This window comes from Amaranthus tricolor, chromosome 3 (genome assembly GCF_026212465.1).
Source record: "Amaranthus tricolor cultivar Red isolate AtriRed21 chromosome 3, ASM2621246v1, whole genome shotgun sequence".
Taxonomy (NCBI): domain Eukaryota; kingdom Viridiplantae; phylum Streptophyta; class Magnoliopsida; order Caryophyllales; family Amaranthaceae; genus Amaranthus; species Amaranthus tricolor.
Window position 1 is genome coordinate 27,726,922 of NC_080049.1, and position 23,088 is coordinate 27,750,009.

The 23,088-nt window shown below is 31.9% G+C and overlaps 2 protein-coding genes across 2 annotated transcripts; one reads left to right on the plus strand and one right to left on the minus strand.

Moving 5' to 3' along the window:
* The first annotated feature begins 505 nt into the window (after positions 1 to 505).
* On the plus strand, positions 506 to 5,519 carry LOC130809383 (probable pectate lyase 20). Its single transcript, XM_057675146.1, has 7 exons — positions 506 to 711; positions 933 to 995; positions 2,162 to 2,233; positions 3,069 to 3,711; positions 3,787 to 3,890; positions 4,289 to 4,427; positions 4,523 to 5,519. The coding sequence occupies exons 1-7, from the start codon at positions 611 to 613 to the stop codon at positions 4,742 to 4,744; spliced, it is 1,344 nt and encodes a 447-aa protein (XP_057531129.1). The 5' UTR covers positions 506 to 610; the 3' UTR covers positions 4,745 to 5,519.
* Positions 5,520 to 16,251: 10,732 nt separating this feature from the next.
* Positions 16,252 to 22,044, minus strand: LOC130808520 (uncharacterized). Its single transcript, XM_057673985.1, has 4 exons — positions 22,016 to 22,044; positions 21,517 to 21,619; positions 18,330 to 18,740; positions 16,252 to 18,234 (listed from the first exon to the last, which is right to left on the minus strand). Exons 1-4 carry the CDS (start codon positions 22,042 to 22,044, stop codon positions 16,252 to 16,254), a joined length of 2,526 nt encoding a protein of 841 aa, XP_057529968.1.
* Between the last annotated feature and the right edge of the window lie 1,044 nt (positions 22,045 to 23,088).

Here is a 23,088-nt window from a genome sequence, read left to right on the forward strand (position 1 = left end):
TATTTTATTCTCCAACAACAAATTAATATTATACCTGAAAAATAAGTATTAGTTACTTATTCTGTTCCTTTTTGTTTGTTTCTTTTAAGTTTTTCCAATTTCAAAAAGAGAATCTTAAATTTAATTTTTAATATATATATTGAAACCAAAAATATTGATATGGCATCTTGTTAGATTTGTCTTAATGCAAAAAATATTTATATATAATTTTTACTAATTTTACTGATTTATATTTATAGATATTAAAACTCAAAATTTACTTTAAAATGAGTATAAAAAATAAAGTGGGGAGTAAAAGTTTTGGTGCTATCTTGCACCACAATTAAAGTTTCAAAATATTTTAATTTGAAACATTCTTCCCACTTGTTTATTCACCTCACTTGAGGAAGAAGGGTAAAATAGAGAAAAGTTAGCAGGTTAAAACAGAGCAAAAAAGAGCAAGCAAGTGGGCTCCATTTCCTTTCTCCTTGCTCTCAAATTCACAGTCACAGTCCTCCTACCGAATCTCCACTATAAATTCTAAAACCACACCTTTCTTCTACACCGCCTCTTTCTTCATTCCCTCTGTTTTTCACTCCTCTTTTTCTTCATTTTCTTCTGGTACTCAACAATGGTGCTACTTCCTTCTTCTTCCGAGACTTCCTCCATTGCTAATCTCTTTCTACTTTTCCTTTTTTTCTTTCTTTTTGCCGCTGTTTCTTCTTCTCCCAGGTACTCTCTCCCTCTTTATCTCTTTAAATGTTTTTTCAAGTACATACACTTGAAACTCTTTAAAATTCAAGTTTTCTTTACTACTTCACTTTTTTATCAACTACATTATAGTTTATAACTTAAATTTCACTCTAATTCAATTTTTTCAGATAAATTTTCTCAAATGGTAAAATTGCATTTTTAAACCCTAGAAATGGAGTTCAAATTTGTTGATTTTACAGGTTGGAAAAAACAGAGGAGTTTCAGAGCTTGAAGAATAGAACAAGCACAACAATGGCGGAAAAGTTAGTTTCCACACTACTATATTTTTTTGAATTTGTGTTACTTTAAATAATTTAAAACCGTTGGATAGTATGTAATTCTTACAAAGTTAGCAGAACCGTAACCGTTAAGATCTCTTTCGATCTCACCCGTTTATTCCGTTTACAGTTACACTGACATTTCATAGGATTCCATTAAGTTCTGCACCTTCATAAATAAATTTCTCTTAGTTTACTTCTCTGTTCTACAATTCTTTATTATCCAAGTAAATTTTAAAATCTTAATATCTTTAAAAATCATAAAATTGTCAAAAATGTATAATAAAAAACTATCGAATAAAATGTATCCAACAAGATTTAACATTGGGATTAAATATATTATATATCATTTCAAAAAAAAAAAAGTAAATATATTATATTTTCATTATGTAACCAAAAATTTTATTAAAATTTTTCTCTTAGAAAGTAAAAAATTCTAAAGTGGGGGATTAAATACAAATTTGTAATTTGTTTAGTCTTTCAATGGTAAAAAGAATGTCGAGCAATGTGCAGATCTGCAGCGTACTTGCTTGCTTTGGTTTCCACACTAATGGCAGTGGATAAATGATCGTCATTACTCGTCTACCTACCCGAAAACAAGATCTTAAAAATGGCTACTCTAGTTGATATGGACATTTAATTTTCATTTTATTTATAAATAAGTATAGGGTACATACCAATTTCTTATTCTTGCTTGAATCATAAATGGGAGTTAGTGTCACATTTTCTTTATTCAACTGGTAAGGTTGGAGGATGTATAGGTAAGAAAGTAGTAAATTACATTTATGTGTTCTCATTTTATAGAAGGGCTTTTGAGATTTTATTTTATCTTTTTTCTTATTTTGTTTATTTTAATAGTATATATTTTATCTTTTTACACTTATTTTGCAAATAACCGTTATTGTTTATAATTTTCTAGTGATATTCTAATCATGTGAGGATGTGACAAATGATGTGTTAGTTGATGAAACAATTGTTTGGAAAACAACCTCTCAACTTAATGTTGCACATATTAGAGCATAAATTCTAATTTAAATGAAAACTTTTCAATGACATGAGTAATATACTAATATGTTGTAAAAAAGGATCAACTAAAAAGAAGCAAAAAATAAAGTTTTAATTAATTTTTCTTTTTGAGTGATACTTTTCAGGATGGAAGAGGTTGAGATATTTAATGAACATGCAGTGGCAAACCCCGAAGAGGTTGTTGCTATGGTACACATGTGAGTTGTTTTTTCTAAGTTTTCCCCTAATAAATGTGAATTTGCTATTATGAAAAATTGTTGCATGAATTTTGTTGGTGATTGGTATGAAATCTTTCTATAATAGGATGCATAGGATGATTGTACCATATTGCTTATGTTAGAAGTTGAAATAATTGTTGGTTTGTTACTGTTTGATATCATTATCACGTATTACCTAAACCTTTTTCGCCGTGACATAATTAGTGTTTGCTCTTACTTCCATGATTTGTTTCTTGTTGTACACTTGCTAATGAAATATGTGAGTTATGCACCAACCAAAATGTGATTATGTAAAGGAATCAAACTTAACCAAAAGTTTAAACTGATGGTTGAGGCATTAAAATATGTTATATACACTCTAATACGTCCCTCTCACTCGAGAGCCCCTTGGACTAGAAGTGTGGATGCAAAACAGGTTTTCTTCATACCTAGCATGGAATAATCCACTTTAAATGAAGAGTTGCGGGTTAGATCTGAACCTGTGACTTCTTTTCACGTTAGCTCTGATACCATGTAACCAAATCAACCAAAAGCTTAAGCTCATGATTGTGCATAGTTGTGTGAAGTTCCTTTAATTTGAATGGTAGTTTAAGATTTCCGAGCGTCTTTTCTCTCCTTCGTTGTAACAGATAATGGTATAATCAATCAGCAATTCAGCATGTGTGTCTCATATTGCATGATTACAGGGAGCTTAAGGTTCCATGATTAAGGCATCACATGTACTAATCCGTCACTAGTACTAGAATACTACTATTATGAAGATGATCTCGTTTATGGATTATGATTAAGAGAAATTATATGCCCAATTCTGCAGGAGTATTCACAACAGCACTCAAAGGAGGAAGTTGGGTTATTTCTCATGTGGAACAGGAAACCCAATCGATGACTGCTGGCGTTGTGACCCCCACTGGCACAAAAACCGTAAGCGCCTAGCTGACTGTGGTATTGGCTTCGGAAGAAATGCCATTGGTGGGAAAAATGGTCGCTACTACGTAGTCACAGACCCTCGTGATGATGACCCAGTCAACCCAAAGCCAGGGACTCTTCGTCATGCAGTCATCCAAGAAGAGCCTCTCTGGATTGTTTTCCAGCGCGATATGGTGATTGAATTGAAAGAGGAGCTTATAATGAACAGCTTCAAGACAATCGATGGTCGTGGGGCCAATATCCACATTGCTAACAGAGCTTGCATTACAATTCAGTTTGTGACCAACATCATCATACATGGTATTCATATCCATGATTGCAAACCTACTGGTAATGCTATGGTCAGGAGTTCCACTACTCATTATGGATGGAGAACTATGGCTGATGGTGATGGAATCTCGATCTTTGGCGGCAGTCATATTTGGATAGATCACAACTCACTTTCACACTGTGCTGATGGTCTTATTGATGCTGTGGTGGGTTCAACTGCCATCACTATTTCCAACAATCACTTTGCTCATCATAATGAGGTAAATCTTTCTGCATATATCTTTTTTTGGTCGAGATTCGAGAAGCTAACATTTTTTTCATTTGATGCAAAATAGGTGATGTTGTTGGGTCATAGTGATTCTTATGTGAAAGACAAGGCAATGCAAGTTACAATTGCATTCAATCACTTTGGGACAGGCCTTATGCAACGAATGCCAAGGTATATACCGATGTTTTAAGTTACTTAACAAAATAGTTCCTAGCAAAAAAGCTTTTGAATCATCATCATCATACCAGTCTATTCGTCCCATTGAAAAACTATGAGCAGGGTTTGGGGAGGGAAGGAAGGCAGCAACTCATACCCATAAAGGAAAGCACGGCCAAAGAGTCCCTCAACTCGAGAATGAAAACCTTTAATAAAGCATTGTCCATCAATTTTGCAAACCATACAATAGTTTGTTGCTTCTTATACTAGATTCATGATGAAAACATCATTTCGCAAAGCATGTTAAGACACTATCATTATACCTTTATATTTGAGATAGCTTTTGTTGGCTCATGACTCATGAATCCAATTGATGATTATTGGTAGTAAAAGAATGACAATGTGAACTGTAGGTGCCGTCATGGTTACTTCCATGTGGTGAACAATGACTACACACATTGGGAAATGTATGCCATCGGAGGAAGTGCTGCCCCTACCATCAACAGCCAGGGTAACAGATATGCTGCCCCAAGAAACCGTTTTGCAAAGGAGGTTAAATTCTTCTTTTGTTATGCACTTTGCCACCTGATATATACCGTCCTACACCAAAATAATTGAAATTGGGTGAAACTTCAATGAAATTTCAGGTCACAAAAAGGGTAGAAACAGCTGAGAATAAGTGGAAGGGTTGGAATTGGAGGTCCGAGGGAGATCTGATGCTCAACGGTGCATTCTTCACTCAGTCAGGAGTGGGGGCTTCAGGTAGCTATGCAAAAGCCTCAAGCTTAGGAGCTAAGTCATCTTCCATGGTAGGAGCCATCACTGCTAATGCAGGTCCTCTGTCTTGTCGTAGGGGTCGCAAGTGCTAGTCATAATTCATTCAATGTTCATACAAAAGAGTCCATTCATCAACACCCTTTTTTTTTACCAGTTTTGGTTTTCTTCCCAAAGTTTTTATAACCACCCTATAGCATTTGTATGATTTGAACGACAAATCAGCCTTTTAACTGTTATTAAACCAGTTTTCTCAGTCGATTCTTCATATCTTGGCAAGTGTACATTTTTTACACATTGTCCTGTTATGATTCAATTGAAGCCTCATTATACCTATCCGAATTCGTACCAATTAGTGTGAGTTTTCTTTTCTCAACCTGGGCCTGTTTCATTTCCAGAAGGTCAGAAGTGTTGTTCTTTATTTCCTTTTTTTTTAAAAAAAAAAAAAAAAAACAGATCAACCCTCCTTAATTTGTCTAGTTTTGATTTTATAGGATTTTGAATGGTTTTATTGTTTTTCTTTACCTTTGTGAGTGCAAATTACACAAGAAATACTAGTAAGAAATAGTTAAAATGTGAGTTATGTTTAAGGTTTCCAAATGTGTGTTGCAGGGATTCTAATAGTTTGAAATGACTGTATTTTATATTTATTTGTTTGTGCAATTGTATCAGCTACAAAGGCTTTTTATGATCTTCTTTAATATAGTTTCATATTTGGGATTTCTTTTTATAATTCATTTTCTCAATAGTTTGTTTAAGGAAACTTGAATAAATAAATAAAACTAATACTCTTGTAAGAAACTGTCTTTTGGTACGGTGGATAGCTTTAAAGCATGGAGTCTATATACTTGTACTTTATTTTAGTTGGACTATTTAATTCATATATAAAATGCATTTCATAAAGAAATTGTCATGTACCATGTGAAGTAGATTCAATTGGTTGTGTGATTTCAAGCTTTAAAAGTAAGAAGCTTTAGTATAATGCTCCAATCACTACAGTTGTGTTAGATTATACGCCCTTGATTGGAGACAAAGTAGACTATTTTTCAGTACCCTATTGATAGTCACTTTTGGAAAAACAACCTTATTTTTATTTTTAAGGTAGTGACAAATTTTCAAATGCGACTGTCTTACGGTGAGATTATCATTGTTATATTGATTTCAATATACAAAATTTATAGTTTTAAAATGACTGCTTATAAACTTAAAATAATTACTGACTATTTTAAAATAACTAACTAAAACTTTAAAGTAAGTTTTTAAGTAATCATTTATAATCTTAAAGTGGTTGCTTAGGATCTTAAACCAATTAGAAAAATGAGTTGATTATATGTTTTTGTTTCATGGTGAGACGATTTCATACAAGTTGGTTAATTTAATGTCTGAACATTTGTGGAAGTCGTGCTTTAGTGTATTTTGGACCTATGGCCACAATGTCACACCTTTAATAACAAATAACAATAGTTACTTTTTGATAGATTATTTCTTTGTTAGATGATATCAAAATGAGGAGTACATATTCTTTTAACTAATTTGACTTTTACATGGAACACACTGAGATTCTCTAATTCAATAAATTGTGTAATAACAAAGTCTAGTTTTATGTATTAACTTTGCAGTTCTTATTGAGGAACATTATTTTGCAATTTTTCTTAAATTTCACTCATGGACCAACTGGGCTTTGATGGACCAACCCAGGGCCCTTTGATTGTACTACTTGGTCTTATTTGGAGGTGCTTAATGCCCCGAATTGGGTGTGATGAAAAAAAAAATCATTGTCTTGTATGAGACTGTCGAACTCGTATAATTAATCTATTTTTTTAAATAATCACTTTAAAATTGTAAATGATCACTTTAACATGTTAAATCTAAATGGGTCTGCTCAATAAATATGGTCTCATTATCAGACCGTCTTATTTAAACATTTGTAAAAAACTTAAATTAGTGTTATACTACAGTTTTGTTAGTGTCCACTGTATTGTCAAGGACCTGGGCCGTTAAAAAATACTCCCTTCTATTTACCACAAGTGTTCCATTTGCTTTATACACTTTATCTAATGCACTCATTCAATCCTTAATATCTCTAACTGTTCATAATTAAAAATTATAAAAAGTTGATATGAATAATCCTTGCATTGAGACGAATCAAACAAGATCCCACTTGACTATATTTTATCTTATAGATTAATTATAAAATGCAAATTAAGAATAAGAAATAAATAGCGTCCAAAAAATAAATGGGACATTTATGGAGAATCGGAGGGAGCATATTACATCTTGCATGATGTTAAGCTAGCTCTCCTGATAAATGTCCGCCCCAGCCTAATCAATTTGTGATTTTTTAATGGGTTGATCAGTTTAAAGCCCGGCCTTTTAAGAAGGATCGGATCACTGATGACTTTGTAATGGTATGTTAACTTCTTTAAATTCAAGAAAATTTTACTTGGTGATCTTATGAGTATTTAACTTTTCTAAATAGTAGATAAATTTTTTTAATCTGTATAGTAATTTTTGAATTTTTAACTGATAAAATATTAAATAATTTGTTAAATTAAGTACTAATTTGAATAATATTTTTGAAGTACGTGCCCAATAATGGTATTGGTGATGTTTGTTTTTATGAGAACTCTTTAAAATGGTTAAGAGTAATTTAAATTTAACAGAAAACTTATTCTTTTGTCTAATAAGTAAAAAAGTTAAAAGTTTAAGATCACCCCCAAGTGAAAGATGGGAGCTTCAAAAACAATTAGGTAATAAAAAAATGTTAAGAAATACACATATTATAAGATGAGAGCTTCAAAAGTATGAAAAAGCCATAAAGAATTTTATGAAATTTTAAACTGAAAAAACTCATCCTAATTATTTTAATTATATAATAGTGGGAAGTAATGATTGTATTGGAAGTATGAGGTTGTAGTGGGTATTATTTTAATTAAATAGTAGTGTGAAGTAATGATTGTATTGGAAGTATGAGAGAGAAAATAATTATAAATAAAAGAAAATGGGTACATTAAAAGAAAAGGGGGATTTTAAGGGGTAAAAGTGAGATAAAAACTTTCTAAAAATAGAAAGTATTCTAAAGTGGAAGAACTTTTAAAACTACCCATTTAGTAATGTGGAAGATCAAAAAGGAACGGAGGGAGTACTAACCAAACCTACGGCCTACCCTTACTATACCAAAAAACAATAAGAGATTGAAGGAGGAGATGATGATTGATGATGATATATACATACTAAATAATTTTCATAAATTTTTGTGTTAAACGGTCTCACCATGAGATATTCTTTTTTTATGGATTGAATAGTCCAACTAATACAAATATCAGCATATAGACTCCTTATTTTAAAGTCGTCTCACCGAAAGATGATCTCTCACCAAAATAACTCAATATTTTTTAACATGAAGAACTATTATGCAGAATGCAAAAAAAAAAAAAAAAAAAAAAAAAAAAAAAAAAAAAAAAAAAAACTGAAATCATTTGTATTTGGATTTCTGATAATCAAATACCTCATCAGTCTATTAAAATTAACTGGTACATAGAAATATCAATTCAATTAAATTATAGACGTCATGTAAATGATATAATGTAGCCGAAATTGAGCTAAACATAAACATATCATTTCAATAAACATTTCTTCATGGTCACTATCCCAAAAATAAATAAGTGGTTGGGGTTAAACTTGTTTTATAAATAAATACTATTAATACTTATCAACAACAAAGAGTCATATCAACCCCACCAATTGACGTCATTATCAAGTACTCCTTTTTCCATGGTGTAAATTGAAGGGATAACCACCATTTTCTTATTGGAACAAAGTTGCCAACATATCTAATTATCAACCTTCACTTCCGTCTTCAAATTGATTAAATATCTTATCAAATTCCTTCGTCGGGTGGAAATCGGAATATATACTAGTTCTAAAACTGATAAAGTATATATAACATATTATGAGTCTGTTGTTAGAGAATTAAGTATGACATTTAAACAAAATATGAAGCTTTGGTACAGTATTAACGAATCAATTTAACCAAAAAATTAAGTTGATTATTTTAGTTATTGTATCAACGACATATATATACTTCTAATTTTATTGAGATTGTATGATCATTTTTCCTATTGAAACGCACTAGGATAAGGGTGATTCCCTTGTAGATTCCTTCTTATAAATGTTAAAATGTATATATATATATATAATTTATTGCTAAAAGGGATTAATATTTCAATGCAAGAATGAAAAGCATTTTTCATATATCTTTGAAATTAGTAGATATAGTGATCCAAAAATATTTCACCCGTGTAATTTTTAATTATATATGTAACACTCGACTTTCCTCTCGTCTTTTACGATTTTGGTTTCGTTTTAAGGGTCCGCTTAAACGAAACTAAAATCATAAAGGGTGGAAAGAAAGTCAGGTGTTACAATACATTTTAATGGTAAATCAAATTCAGTTTCTAGATGTCGTAGAAGTGTAGTATCAAATCCAACAATTTGTGTAAATATACATACCATTGGTTAGGGTATTATCAGTTGCAGATTTAGATTTTAATTTCCATTAAGTGCGTTTAAAAAGTCAAAACTAAAGTTATAACAATATATTACTTACAATTTTAAATACTTATTTCAATCATCTAAATGTCAATTGCGTTTAATCCAATAGTTTTCTTTATTATACACAGAAAATATGCCGAAATTTTCAAACATCAGAATAATTAAATGCAGTTCCACCCTGGATATTATTATAAAAAGTTGCTACGATTCATTAAATTTAAATTATTTGTGTCGCTAAAGAGAATGTATTTGTAAAATGTACGTTTTTGGGGCATGATGATCCCTATTTTTAATTTAGTGACAAAACAATGTTTTGTGGATCACATTCTTGTTATACCAAAAAAAAAAAAAAAAACATTGAATAAAAACGAAAAGCCATATTGTTGGTCGAAATTAAACTTGACCCAAACAAATTATTAATTATTATGATTGTCCATTGTGATTATTATTTAATTTGTTCGATTTGATTATTTATTACATGGTTTATTGAGTCTTATCCATTGATCTTCGTCTTGAATTTTTGTTGTGTTTGTTCGTAATCAGAATAACCTTTGTTAAATGAATGAATAAATGTAGGAATTTTGAAAGAGAAGAAGTTTAGAGAAAGTTAAGGCCTATTAATTAATTTTCATAATTAGACAAAGCATTCTCTTAATAATTGTGTTTAGTTGCTACTTTTATACCGATGAATGCCCATTAGTTTTCCTCATATTCCCTTTTTTGTGTTTAATCTATACAAAATTAGTTTTAATATTTTTCTTTATAGTAAAATTTTTACGTATTAGAACTTAATAAAACCTAAATTATTATATTTCATTGGATCCTACTTTAATGAATCATAACACCATATACGAAACTCATTTACCATTATTTTAATGCATTTATTTTATGATATCAAATCCTAGATTTCATCATTCATTTTTATCAAACATTATGTTACACTATATTTGAATATGAATTTAGGATGAAAAGAAAAAAGGAGGAAAGAGGATGCATAAATGAAGAAAAGTTTTCTTTGTTTTTTTAAGACAAAAACAAAGGGAAAGGAAATTTTTTTTGTTTTAAATTTTTACTTTTAAAAAATTTCTTCACTAAGTACAAAATTAAGGGAACAAATCTCTTACATTCAATCCATTGCTTTCATTCAGAATTATTTTTTTTTTATCATGTCGATGCATTTTAAATATTGTGTCTTTGTTCTTCAGAAACATAACTAAAATATATAAAACAATATTTTTTTTATTCATTGCAAACTCAAGCCAACAAAAGAGTGTATAAAGTACGGGCATGTTTTATGAGGAATAATTTATGAATTACACTTTTAAGTTTAGGGTTTTTGTGAATTACAGCCTGTAAAATTACATAACAGATTCTTGTTTTCTTGAAAGGGTTTGTTTAAGTGTGTTATAACAAACTCCTTAGCTCTTGTATATATATAGACTCTCTCAAGTGAATGAGTGATAAGCTTCTTCTTCTAGCCTTTCTAACTCTTACAGAGCCTCAATGTTTTTTTGTGAAATACTGTTACCAAAGTGTTAATGTCTACACCATTCAGGCTAAATGATCGTTGACTAGCCCAAATTACCTTTGACTTTTGTTGATCATCTCTAATTAACTTTGACTTTTTGAATTACCAATTATACCCTTGTATTTTAGTACTTTAACGTTGTTTTTACCCATATTAACAATATTTTTCAAAAAAAGACGTCACAATTATCCTTATAAGATAACTCATTCGAAAATCTGATCAAAACAAGTATATATTCACTTATTATTTTACGATACGTTGACCGAAAAATATATTTGACATCATTTTACCCTTTACAATTATATATTTTTTACATTTGAGTGAGTAAGGTAAAAATAACTTTGACAATAAAATACTATCTTATTTGTAAATTTGTATTTATGATATTTATAGTAATGTAGGAATGTGAAGTTAATGGGAAATGAAAATGCAAAATATGGTAGAATCAGGGAAATATTAGTCTTACCATACGTCTAGACCAGTATTCCTTGGAAGTTGCAAATAACAGCAGATTTCGTTATTACTAACAGTAATAAAATTCAGAAAAGAGGGAATTGAGAACTCGACACGTGTTAAGTACGGAAAAAGAAAAAAGAAAGCATAAATGAAGTAGAGTGTACGGAGTAGAAGCAAGACAGAAATCATGTTTGGTTCTCACAACACTGTCGTTAGTCTTCATTCCTGAAAGTTTCAGATTAATTGTTAAAAAAATAAAAAGAAAAAGAAAAAGGAAAATATCGTTGTTGAGGTCTACAGGAATAGCAGTTGTCGAACCAAATAACGACACGTAGATAATTATAATTATAGTTGAATAGTGAAAGAGACAGAAGTGGCATTGTCAGAATTCACTTATTTTCCTTTTTTTCTCGACGCTTTCTTCTTTCTCTATCTCGCTTTCGCCGGTTATATTGTCAAAATCGCTATATTTTTATAGTAATACTATTTATTTTTAATTTATTTTTGAAATTTGACTCATGTATAATAAATAATATAGTTATAATTTATATGAGATTTTTTTTTATATAATCTAATTTTCAATATGTAATTTCATAGTTTTTCACTTAACCAAAATAAATATATTTAATATTAAAATATATATTAAATTACGAATAAAAAGAAATGTAGCAAGTATTTAGTAACAGCAAAGTATTTTAAGGTAAATTAACTTAAATAGTAATTATTTTTACTAGACAAATATAATTAAGTGAAATTATTGAACAAGACTTCCTATTTTCAGATTAGTGCATAGACAATGAAATATAGCAAGTAAAATTATTGAAAAATAGTATTCCATGCACTTCACCGGATGGATATTGCCGGAAAAGTCTATAAAAATAGGTTTATATTATTTAATACTTGCTATATTTCTATAGTAATATAATATTATTGATCTTCAATCTTATTTCGGTAATTCCAATTCATCATAAAAAATAATATAATTACAACTCATATTAGATATTGTTTTATTCTTCTTATAACACAGTTTTTAATATTTAATTTTCATAATTTTTTAATTAGTCAAAATTTGTAACTGAGATTAACATAAACTTTATCAGATAACTATCAATTTAAAAACAGTACACAGCGTAGTTGATCAACCTAACAAATTAAATGTGATTGAGGAAGTATATAGTATTTATGAGAAAAAACTTAGTTGATCCCGTAGGTTAATTATCTAGTAATTATAGACGAATCAAATAAAATCTCACTTGACTATGTTGTAACTTATAGATTAAGAACAAAGGACATAATAAGAGTAATTGATGAATGATGTTGAAAAAGCAAATGAGAGAATTAAAGCTACTAGGAGGGAGTATTTGTTATTCTTTCAAAAAAAATGCTTATATGTAGTATTTGTTATTGATGAGTCCAATTCAAACACTTATTGAATTTATTAGTAGTCGATAGTTGGAGACCCAAATCCCAATATTCTTTCATTAATACTACTCGCTCCGTCCTGTATAATGGTAATGATAATAAATGAAGAGAGATAATACATTATATGTATGAAATTAAAAAAGGTTAAAACATAGAATGAGATTAAAAGAAATTATGGGTCATAATTCAAAAATAAAAAAAATACAAATTAAGTGGAACATATTAAAATGAAAAATAATGCAAATTAAATGAAATGGAGAGGAGTATATCTTTTCCCAATATTGTTGAAAATCAATTACCTATTTTAGAATCACTCGGTGAAAATAATAATGAAAATGTAAAATTTATTTTAATATCAATTTTGTATAAGCATTCTCCAAATTCACTCATTTTCCGTTTTAGAAATGACATCTCTTTTTTCCCTTCCAACTTCTTCATTCTCGGTTTTGGCCGCGCCGGTTAACCATGCACCATACCAACATGTTTTCTCGTTCATACTCTTATCTTTGCTGGATCTTCCTTCTATGTCCTGCTTTAGTGTAATTCGCGTCAAATGGAATATATTTCTAATTTCATTCATCTCATTTTTATTAATCTTTAATTTAAGGATTCAAACTAGTTAATAACTTTTTGTAAAAAATAATTAAGGGATTTATTAAGAATCATTATATTTAGAGCTTGTTTGTTTGACACTCCCTTCGTCCATGTGAAAATGTACATAAATTACTTTAGTTAAAATTTAGTGGAAAATGAAATTGAGTTAGAGAATAAGAAAAAAAAAACAACTGGATAATTGAAATGAGTGGTTGAGATGTAAAGAGATACTCCCTTCGTTTTTTAGAGAAGTTCCTACTACTTCCATTATGGGGTGTTTCATTTGTTTTCATAAGTAACCTTTTCATTTATATCATAAAGTTTGAATAAAAATAACCTTATTCATCCTCGTTTTAATATTTTAATAATGTTTATGATCCCTACATATCTTCCACTAACTTTATTATAACATTTTTATATTCCGTATGGTCTCCATATGCTTTCCACTAACTTTACAAAAATATTTTTTTACTAGTTGTGGTCCGCATATTTTTTCCACTAACTTTCTTTTAATATTTTTTTAATATTATGGTCCTCACTTTCCCTTATCAAATTTATTATTCAATAAAATAACATCTCCATTGTCTAAAAGATTTTATTTTTCTTAATTCTCGAGAACAATCCTTATGGGAACTTCATTAAGGAAGTTGATGCGTGTATGGGCTGGGATTCTTCAAGAAGACGATAAACTTGTTCAAGAATGCAATCAAGACTGATTGATTCACAAAAACACACACACACGATATTCCTTCTGTTCAATATCAAACACGAAGGTTGGTTAGAGCAACTCTAAAGAGTGGCCCTTGTACCGTGGATAGAGATAAATCACCCTCACTGGGTTGCTTGGCCTCTTCCTCACACTCCAATTGAAAGGTTCTCCTTCAATCTTTGTGGAATTTCGCTGAAAAAGACACCTTGCTTTGCCTCACAAAGTCCCTTCTCAGAAAAGTAATTGAGACAACAATCACTTGAAGAAAAAACTTGAATGAATTTCTGAATCAATCTGTTACAATGAGGTTAGCCCTTTTTATAGGGTTCTAACGGATAAATTGATATTCCTAACGGTAATAACTACTCCTAAGCTCAAGCATTAAGCGCGTGTTTTACAAACGTAAAGGCAAAAATTACAAAACATCCTAAATCTGCTAAGTATCAGCTGCGCTCCAGAATGTGCGAACTGGGGACCTTGCAGCCTACTTTGTGGTGTCTGTGAGTACAATCAATAGGGTTCTTGGGCCTTGGCTTCTTGGTCCATGTATAGAGATGTCGTTTCCCAAGTATTCTTGTTCATTCTCACAGCTGATTGGATTCTCCATGTGGCGCAAGGTCGATGGTTCAGCAGGTTGTTGGTCTATGTTCAGTTGACCTGGACGTGGGCTGCTGCCTTGCTTGTTTGTGGTTATTGGGCTTTTCCTTGATTCTTCTTGCCTTAGTTGTTCTTTGATGCTTGATTTTGGTCTAGATTGGAGTTGGTCTTCTTGTGTTGCTGCCTTGATCAAGTCAGTGGCTATTTCCTTGTTCAGATCAGAATGCAAGTCCATGCTCTTTGGCTCAGTGGGTTGATAAGTCTTGGCTTCTTGATTTGTCTCAGCTTGTGGGTTATCTTCATGATCCAAATATGGATCATCCCCTCCTTCTTCAAGCTGAATTGTCCCCAATTCGTTGCTGCCTTCATACTTACTTAAGTCACCTATGTTGAATGTATTTGACACGCCATAGGTGTAAGGCAGGTCAATCTTATATGCATTGTCTCCAATCTTTTTCAGTACTTTGAATGGACCAGCAGCTCGTGGGAGTAGTTTGTTTTGTCTGTATTTAGGAAATCTATCCTTCCTTATATGTATCCATACCAAGTCTCCTTCTTGAAGTTCACTTTGTTGAATCTTCTTGTTTGCCTTCTTGCTGTACCTCTCGTTTGCCTTGATTATATTCAGCTTTACTTGCTCATGGAGTTTTAGCATTCGTGAGGCCTGCTGTCCAGCATCTGGATGATACCTACAATTAGTTGGAAGATCAATTAGTGATATAGGCATTAAGGGGTTCACTCCATATACACTTTCAAAGGGAGAATGCTTAGTGGTCAAATTTGGACTTATATTATAGGCAAACTCTGCATGGCACAGCTTTAGGTCCCAATCCTTAGTGTTTGCCTTAACAAGGGTTCTAAGGAGGGTGCCTAATGTCCTATTTGTAACCTCTGTTTGACCATCGGTCTCTGGATGGTGAGAGGTGCTAAACAGTAACTTGGTGCCAAGCAGTCTCCATAGGGTGTTCCAAAAGGAACTTAAAAATTTACTATCCCTGTCTGATACAATTGTTCTAGGGACCCCATGCAACCGTATAAATTCTGCAAAGTACAATTTTGCCACATTATTAGCATCATCTGCCTTATGACAAGCAATGAAGTGAGCCATTTTAGAGAACCGGTCTACAATTACCATAATAGCATCCTTGCCTCGTTGTGTTCGAGGTAAAGCTACTACAAAATCCATGCTAACATGTTCCCATGGTCTATTTGCCACAGGTAAAGGTTTGTATTCCCCTTTATGGAAAGTTAATTTTGCCTTAACACATGTTTCACATTTCAAAATGTATTTTCCTATGGTCCCTAGCATTTTAGGCCAAAAAAAATGTTGTGCAACCATGTCAAGAGTCTTTTGAATTCCAAAGTGACCTCCTAAAGCTCCTTCATGTACTTCTTTTACTAAAAGAGTTCTTATAGGGGATTTGGGGATACATAGCCTATTTCCTTTGAACATAAAACCATTTTCCACATGAAAGGGTCCTTTCGGTGTAGACTGACATTCTAAGTATAGTTCTTTAAGATCATCATCTTCTAAGTAAAGAGGTTTAATCATTTCAAAGCCTAATATCTTTGCTTCTAATATAGACAATAAATGATTTTTCCTACTTAGGGCATCTGCGACAATATTGGTTTTTCCCGTTTTGTATTTGGCCACAAAATTGAATGTTTGCATGAATTCAACCCATTTAGCGTGTCTTGGACTCAATTTCTTTTGTCCATTTATGTATTGAAGTGATTCATGATCAGAATGTAACAGGTTGAATTTTCAAGTACTGCATCCAATGTTCAAGTGCCCTAACCATGGCATAGAATTCTTTATCGTACGTGGAGTAATTTAGTCTGCTTTGATTCAATTTCTCACTAAAGAAAGCAACAGGTCTCCCTCCCTGTGTAAGGACAGCTCCAATACCTTTACCGCTAGCATCACATTCAACCTCAAAAGGTTGTGTGAAGTCAGGTAACTTAAGGACGGGTGCTCTACACATAGCTTCCTTAATTAGTTCAAATGCCCTCTGTGCTCCTTGTGTCCACTGAAATTCTCCCTTTTTTGTGCATTCGGTTATTGGGGCCATGATGGAGCTAAAATTATGAATAAACCTTCTGTAAAAAGAAGCCAATCCATGAAAAGATCTTACTTGAGTGATGCTATTAGGTGTTGGCCAACCTTTGATGGCCTCTATTTTTTTTGGATCCGCCTTTACCCCTTCTCTATTGATAATGAAGCCTAAAAAACTAATTTCTTGACTTAGAAAGTGGCATTTTTCTAGTTTTTCATACAATCTTTGTTCCCTAAGGACCTTGAAAACTAACCTCAAATGCCTGAAGTGTTCTTCTATTTCCTTGCTATATATCAAAATATCATCTAAGTATACTACTACAAATTTCCCTAAGAATGGCCTAAGAATCTCGTTCATTAACCTCATGAACGTACTTGGGGCACCAGTAAGCCCAAATGGCATGACAAGCCATTCATACAATCCATATTTCGTTTTAAATGTTGTCTTCCATTCGTCTCCCTCTTTCATTCGTATTTGGTGATACCCACTTCGCAAGTCAATCTTACTAAACCAATGTGCTCCTGTGAGCTCATCTAACATATCATCTATGCGAGGGATAGGAAACCTATATTTGATTGTTATGTTATTCACACTTCTACTGTCAATGCACATACGCCATGTTCCATCCTTCTTGGGTACTAACAATGTGGGTACAACACAAGGACTTATACTCTCTCTAACATACCCTTTGGCCAAAATTTCATCCACCTGTTTTTGTAACTCTAAGGCTTCTTGGGGATTTGTCCTATATATTGGCTTGTTTGGAATTTGTGATCCTGGTATTAAGTCGATCTGATGCTCTATCCCCCTTAAAGGTGGCAGCCCCTCGGGTAGTTCTTGTGGAAAGACATCACTAAACTCTTCTAATAGTTCTAGGACTCTAGGGTGATATGGCTCTTGGCTCTCACTTACTTCCTTGGTAAATAAGAATAACAGCTCCCCTCCTTCTTTAATCTCTTTGTGGCACTCTCCTTTACTCATAATGAAACTCACCTTCTTTTGTTTAGTTGGTGTGAGGTTGATCCTATGTGGTGGTAAGGGCATAAGGTCTTTTAATTTTCCTTCATGCTTAATGGTATAGATATTGGTGAAGCCATCGTGTTTAGAGTGTCTATCATGTTGCCAAGGCCTTCCCAATAGTATGTGGCAAGCACTCATATCTAAAACATCACATAGAATCTCATCACGATATGAACCTATGGAGAAGTTAATCAAGCATTGTTTCTTAACAAAACCTTCAGCTTTGCTATCTAACCATCTTAGTTTATATGGGTTAGGGTGGTTTTGTGTGTCTAAACCTAAGTCCTGAATCAGCTGTGCACTTACACAATTAGTCTCACTCCCCCCATCAATTATTAGATCACACACCCTATCCTTTATCTTGCATTTGGTTTGAAATATGCTCTCTCTTTGGTCTGATTTTTTTCCTTTGGGTGTAACATGAAAATTTCTTCTTATTAGCAATTGGTATCTCCCCTCTTCAGGATATATTTGCTCCCTGTCCTCAGTTTCTGACTCTTCACTCTCTTCAGTCCCTGGTTCTGTTCTCTTCATTGTGCCTAAGCTGGTCAGTATATAGGATCCATCTGGGTCATCAGCAGGTGTAGTAGGCAATATGACTTTCTCCTCTCCATCCCTAGCTACTAACATGGCTCTAGGTTCCTCTCCCTGTTGTTGATTTCAGTCCATTCAATATTAGTAAAGGCTCTTATATTGGGGCAGTCTTTCTTTATGTGTCCATGTCCATGGCACTTGAAACACACAATATCTTTCAGAGGTGCATTTAACCTGTCCTTGGGTCTGCTAGGTGTTGTTGAGTTATCACTTTTATTGCTTATGTTAGTGCTTGTACCTACCTTTCCAAGGCTATTATCCATACTGTTGTTGCTGCTTGGTTTGTAAGGAGCAGGTCTGGAAGGTTGTGTATATGTGTTCCTCCTTCTTGCATACTTCTCATATGTGATGGCACTATTGTATGCTAGGTCCAGGGTTAAATTTGGCATGACCTCCAGCTTTTCTCTTAGATCTTCCCTCAAACCTCCAATGAATCTCCCTATTTTTATCTCTTCTGGTTCAGGAATATCACACATAACAGCAAGTTTTTCCCATTCTTGTATGTAATCTACTACAGGTCTGTTGCCTTGCCTAAGTGTGCTCCACTGTATGTGGAGTTGCTGCTTATAGGTTAAAGGAACATTTATAATAAGTTTGTGAATGAGATTTAATGAAAAAAGTGGGATCATTATCAAATAGGAAAAGGATTCAAAATAAATGAAACTAACTAAAATGAAGGGAACATAATACATGAGAATCAAACTCAGAATCTTATTTGGGAAAAATCGATACTTGCTTCCATTATGAGATGATCTAATTCTCTAATTATAAATTAATTATACGGCTAATATTATACTAATACGGTAAATATAAAAAAACACTGTTGATACTCAAGTTATACAATTACACTATAAATAATAATGCCAATTATTACATTCCAACATTTATTGTTCCTGCCTCATTTTGAGTTGACACTTGAGATGTTACACATTCTATTATACACTGTTATACACTATGAAATAAGATGAAGTATATACTACACCAAATTAATAGTATCAAATAAGACTTATAGGATTCCAAATTTACACATTCTGACATTCATTGTTCGTGCCTCATTTTGGGTTGACTCCAAATTAATAATTCTCCCAAATTTTGAGAGGAATTGTAGCACCCGAAGGGATAACTAACTTGTCTAACCAAATTAGTTTTGTGCTACTATTTTAGTCACCATTGTGGTTTAAAATTGATTGAATGGAAGGTTAGACAATTTTTTTAAAGAAAATATATAATCCATTGTTGCCCCTAAATGCTAGTACATATAATCCAATTTTACATGCTTGTGAATAATTTTACATTTGAATTATTTACTAATAAATAATTCAATGTTTGTCTTTAGCTGTGAACAATTCGTCATTTATCTTAGTTTATTGACAACATACCATATTATTAACTACTATAAGTAATATGGTTTATTGTGGGCAAATATATGACAAAGTTTAAATTATTAGAAAATAATTCAAATGTGAGATTATTCACAAGAAATGAGTGAAATATTAAATTATTAATATCAAATTTTTTAAAAAATAAATTAAAGGCAACTCAATTGATAAGTTCTTCAAACGTGTTTAAAAGGTGAGAGTTTCAAATCCTATGAGTTGCAATTCTGATTTAATTTTATTTTACGCTTTTAAATTATGGTTTTCATTTGAATCTATAAGCTGCACAAGTTGTAGTTTGGATAGCTACATTGATGTTTATATATCTAATCAACTTATATATAATAAATCTAGGCAAATTCCACATCATAATTTTAAGGTTTTGGACTTTTTACTTAGTAATCAAAACTTTTAAAACATTCATACAGTAATCATGAGGTTTACCAAATTGTTCTAACAAATGTTAATTTTTGAGCTTAAAAGCTGTTGTACGCATATTTATGTCACTCAAAATTCCAAATTCTAATAATTTTAACCTTTTTTTTCCCAAAATATAAACCATAACTCCTATCTAGTCAGGTCGTTGATGAAGTATTGCTTTGCATTGAGTAATTTGAGAATACATTAACACTAGGGGTTAAAGTTTGCTTTTTAGTTTGGATTTAATACAAATCCAAATCAAACCGAATAAAGTTCGGTTTTGATATTTTCAGTGCAAATCCAAATCATAATATTTATAATCCAAATTGAATTTTAAAATACCAATCCAAATTGAACCGAATTGCACCGATTTGCATATTTTGCACCGAAAATCAAATTTGCATGTATTGTTTCAAACTTATTATTTCTAAAGTTTCTAAATAAATATTAATAATTTTAAGGTTTTTAATTTGAACAAGTAAAAAACTTTTAACAAAAATCTAAAAATAAGGGCAAAAATTCAAACAAATCAAATAGAAGATATAACATGCCTTTAACATTTCGATTTGTTTGGTTTTGTTGAACCCTATACCAAGTCCAAACCAAAAACCAAATTATTGTTAAAATTTAGTCTAAACCAAACCAAATTTAAAATATATTCAAACCAAATTACTTATTCGATTTGGTTTGATTTAGTTCGATTTTTCACCAAATTACTTATGTCCCTAATTAACACATTATTTTATAGATTTGTCGTTATAGGCACAAGTGTGAATAGATGGGAAATAGTGGTCCTTGTCTGCTTGATTTAGGTGTCGACACGTCAAAACCCTAAGCGTAGCAGATGCTTTTAAGTTTGTCGTTGACGTTTCATCTCCTTTTCATATTTCACCAAAAAAACTGGTAGTTCTAAGCTTTAACCGCCGTATATTCTCCAGAAACCAGAACATTATTATTACTATTATGTTTTTTTTTGTTTTTATAATATTAAATTAAAATTCAAGAACTATTTTATCCAGTCTGTTTTTTGTTATCTAAAACCTGTATATATAGCCTCTCAGCTCTCTATATACGTTCGGTTTCAATTTTCAATTTACTCCTCCTTGTTTAACACAAATGACTATGACATATCAAAGAGTACTACTCTTTTCGATCCCATTTGATATAAAACTAAGATGCTATTTTGTTATATTTGACTTTTTATATTATTAATGTGTTATTTTTATTGTTTATATATTAAACTATGCAAATTTAAAAACTATTAAAGTTAATATTATGAAAGTATGCGATGAGACGATTCAAATCAGATCTCACTTGATTATATTTTTTCTTACACATTAACAATAATATATAAAATAAGCTTGAACGATGAATAGTGTCAAAACGATACTTCTTTCGTTCCAATTACTTGCAATATTTGCTTTTTCACGAATCCAATGCACTAATTCAATCCATCATCATCATCATCCTACCCAGTATATTTCGCTCTTAGAAAGCTAAGGCCAGAGTCTGGGGAGGGAAGGACGGCGGCAGCTCATACCCATAGAGGAGAGCACGGCCAAAGGAGTTCCCCACTCGAGAAAGATAAAGAGACACGAAAAACAGACGCAGGACAGTTGAAAGGCCTATAGACAGGAGGGCCACTACAAAAGAAAACTAAGAACTAAATAGAAAGGAAACGATAAGGGCAAGTGGTTGAGAGCACTAAAAGGTCAAAGGACGGACATCGGTAATCTAAGACGTGGATATGACGTCTCCAACTGCTCCTATCCCTAGTCAGGTCCGTAGAGAGGTTTAACTCCTACAAGTCTACTCTTATTCGCTCATCCCAAGTTCTCTTTGGTCTACCACGACTCCTCTTACCATCTATTATAATGCTTTCTACCCTGCTCACAGGGGCGTCGAAAGTCTTCCTCTGCACATGACCAAACCACCTCAATCTATTTTCTCGCATTTTTCCAGATATAGGGGCTACCCCTAGTTTGTCCCTAAATTCTCGGTTCTTAATTCTATCCATCAAAGTGTGCCCACACATTCACCTAAGCATACGCATTTCTGTAACTTTCATTTTATGTTTGAAAATCTTCTTTACAGGCCAACATTCGGTCCCATATAGCAAAGCAGGTTTGATTGCCGCCCGGTAGAATTTTTCCTTTTAACATGCTTGGGAATTTTTTATCACATAACACTTCGGTGGCTGCTCGCCACTTAAGCCAACCCGCCTGTATGCGATGCTTTATATCTCCGTCAATCTCCCAAGCCCTTTGGATGATATTAATAATTCAATCCATAATATTTCTAATTATTTATAATAAAAAATTATAAAAATTTGATATTAATAATCTTTGCAATGAGGCAAATCATAGAAGATCTCACTTAACTATGTTTTAACATAAGGATTAAAAACTAATCACAAATTAAAAGTGATGAATGAATAGTATTATTTTTCTTAATGTTGCAACTAATTTGGAACAGAGGAAGTATGTAGCAAGTATTTCAACACGGAGAAAGTATAATTTGTTAAAAATATTTTACAAAAATCCTAAATAAAAGGTTTATCAAAACTAGTTATAATGTTTTAGATTCAACCATTTAAATATTTTATATTTTATTTCAATGAGTTTCATACCTTAAAATCGACGAGTTATAAGATTATTAGGAATAGTATAAATTAAATCATTTTCAATAAACATTACCAAGGAATTGTTTTCAATTATTCTCCCATTTTATTGCATAACTTTGTCTTCAATTTCGTTATTAACATTTTAAAAGGTAGTATTAACAATTTAGGGCTGGCAAAAACTGACCCGACCTGCCAACCTGATCTGAAACCGACCCGAAATTAGCGGGTTTGGGTTTAGATTTTTGACCCAATTAATTAAATGGGTCAACCCGACCTGATCTGTTTATTAAATGGGTTAGGTTCAAGTTGAATTTTTAAATCCGAAAAAAACCTGTTTAACCCATTTATTAAATGGGTCATTCAGGTCAGGTTGACCCATATTAACCCACTTGGGAGTTGGGCCTGCGATATTAACCCATTCCTTTTCGCTCTGTTCCATTCAAAATCATAAACCCTAAAATTATTTCGTGGTTTTGCTTCGCCTTCCTC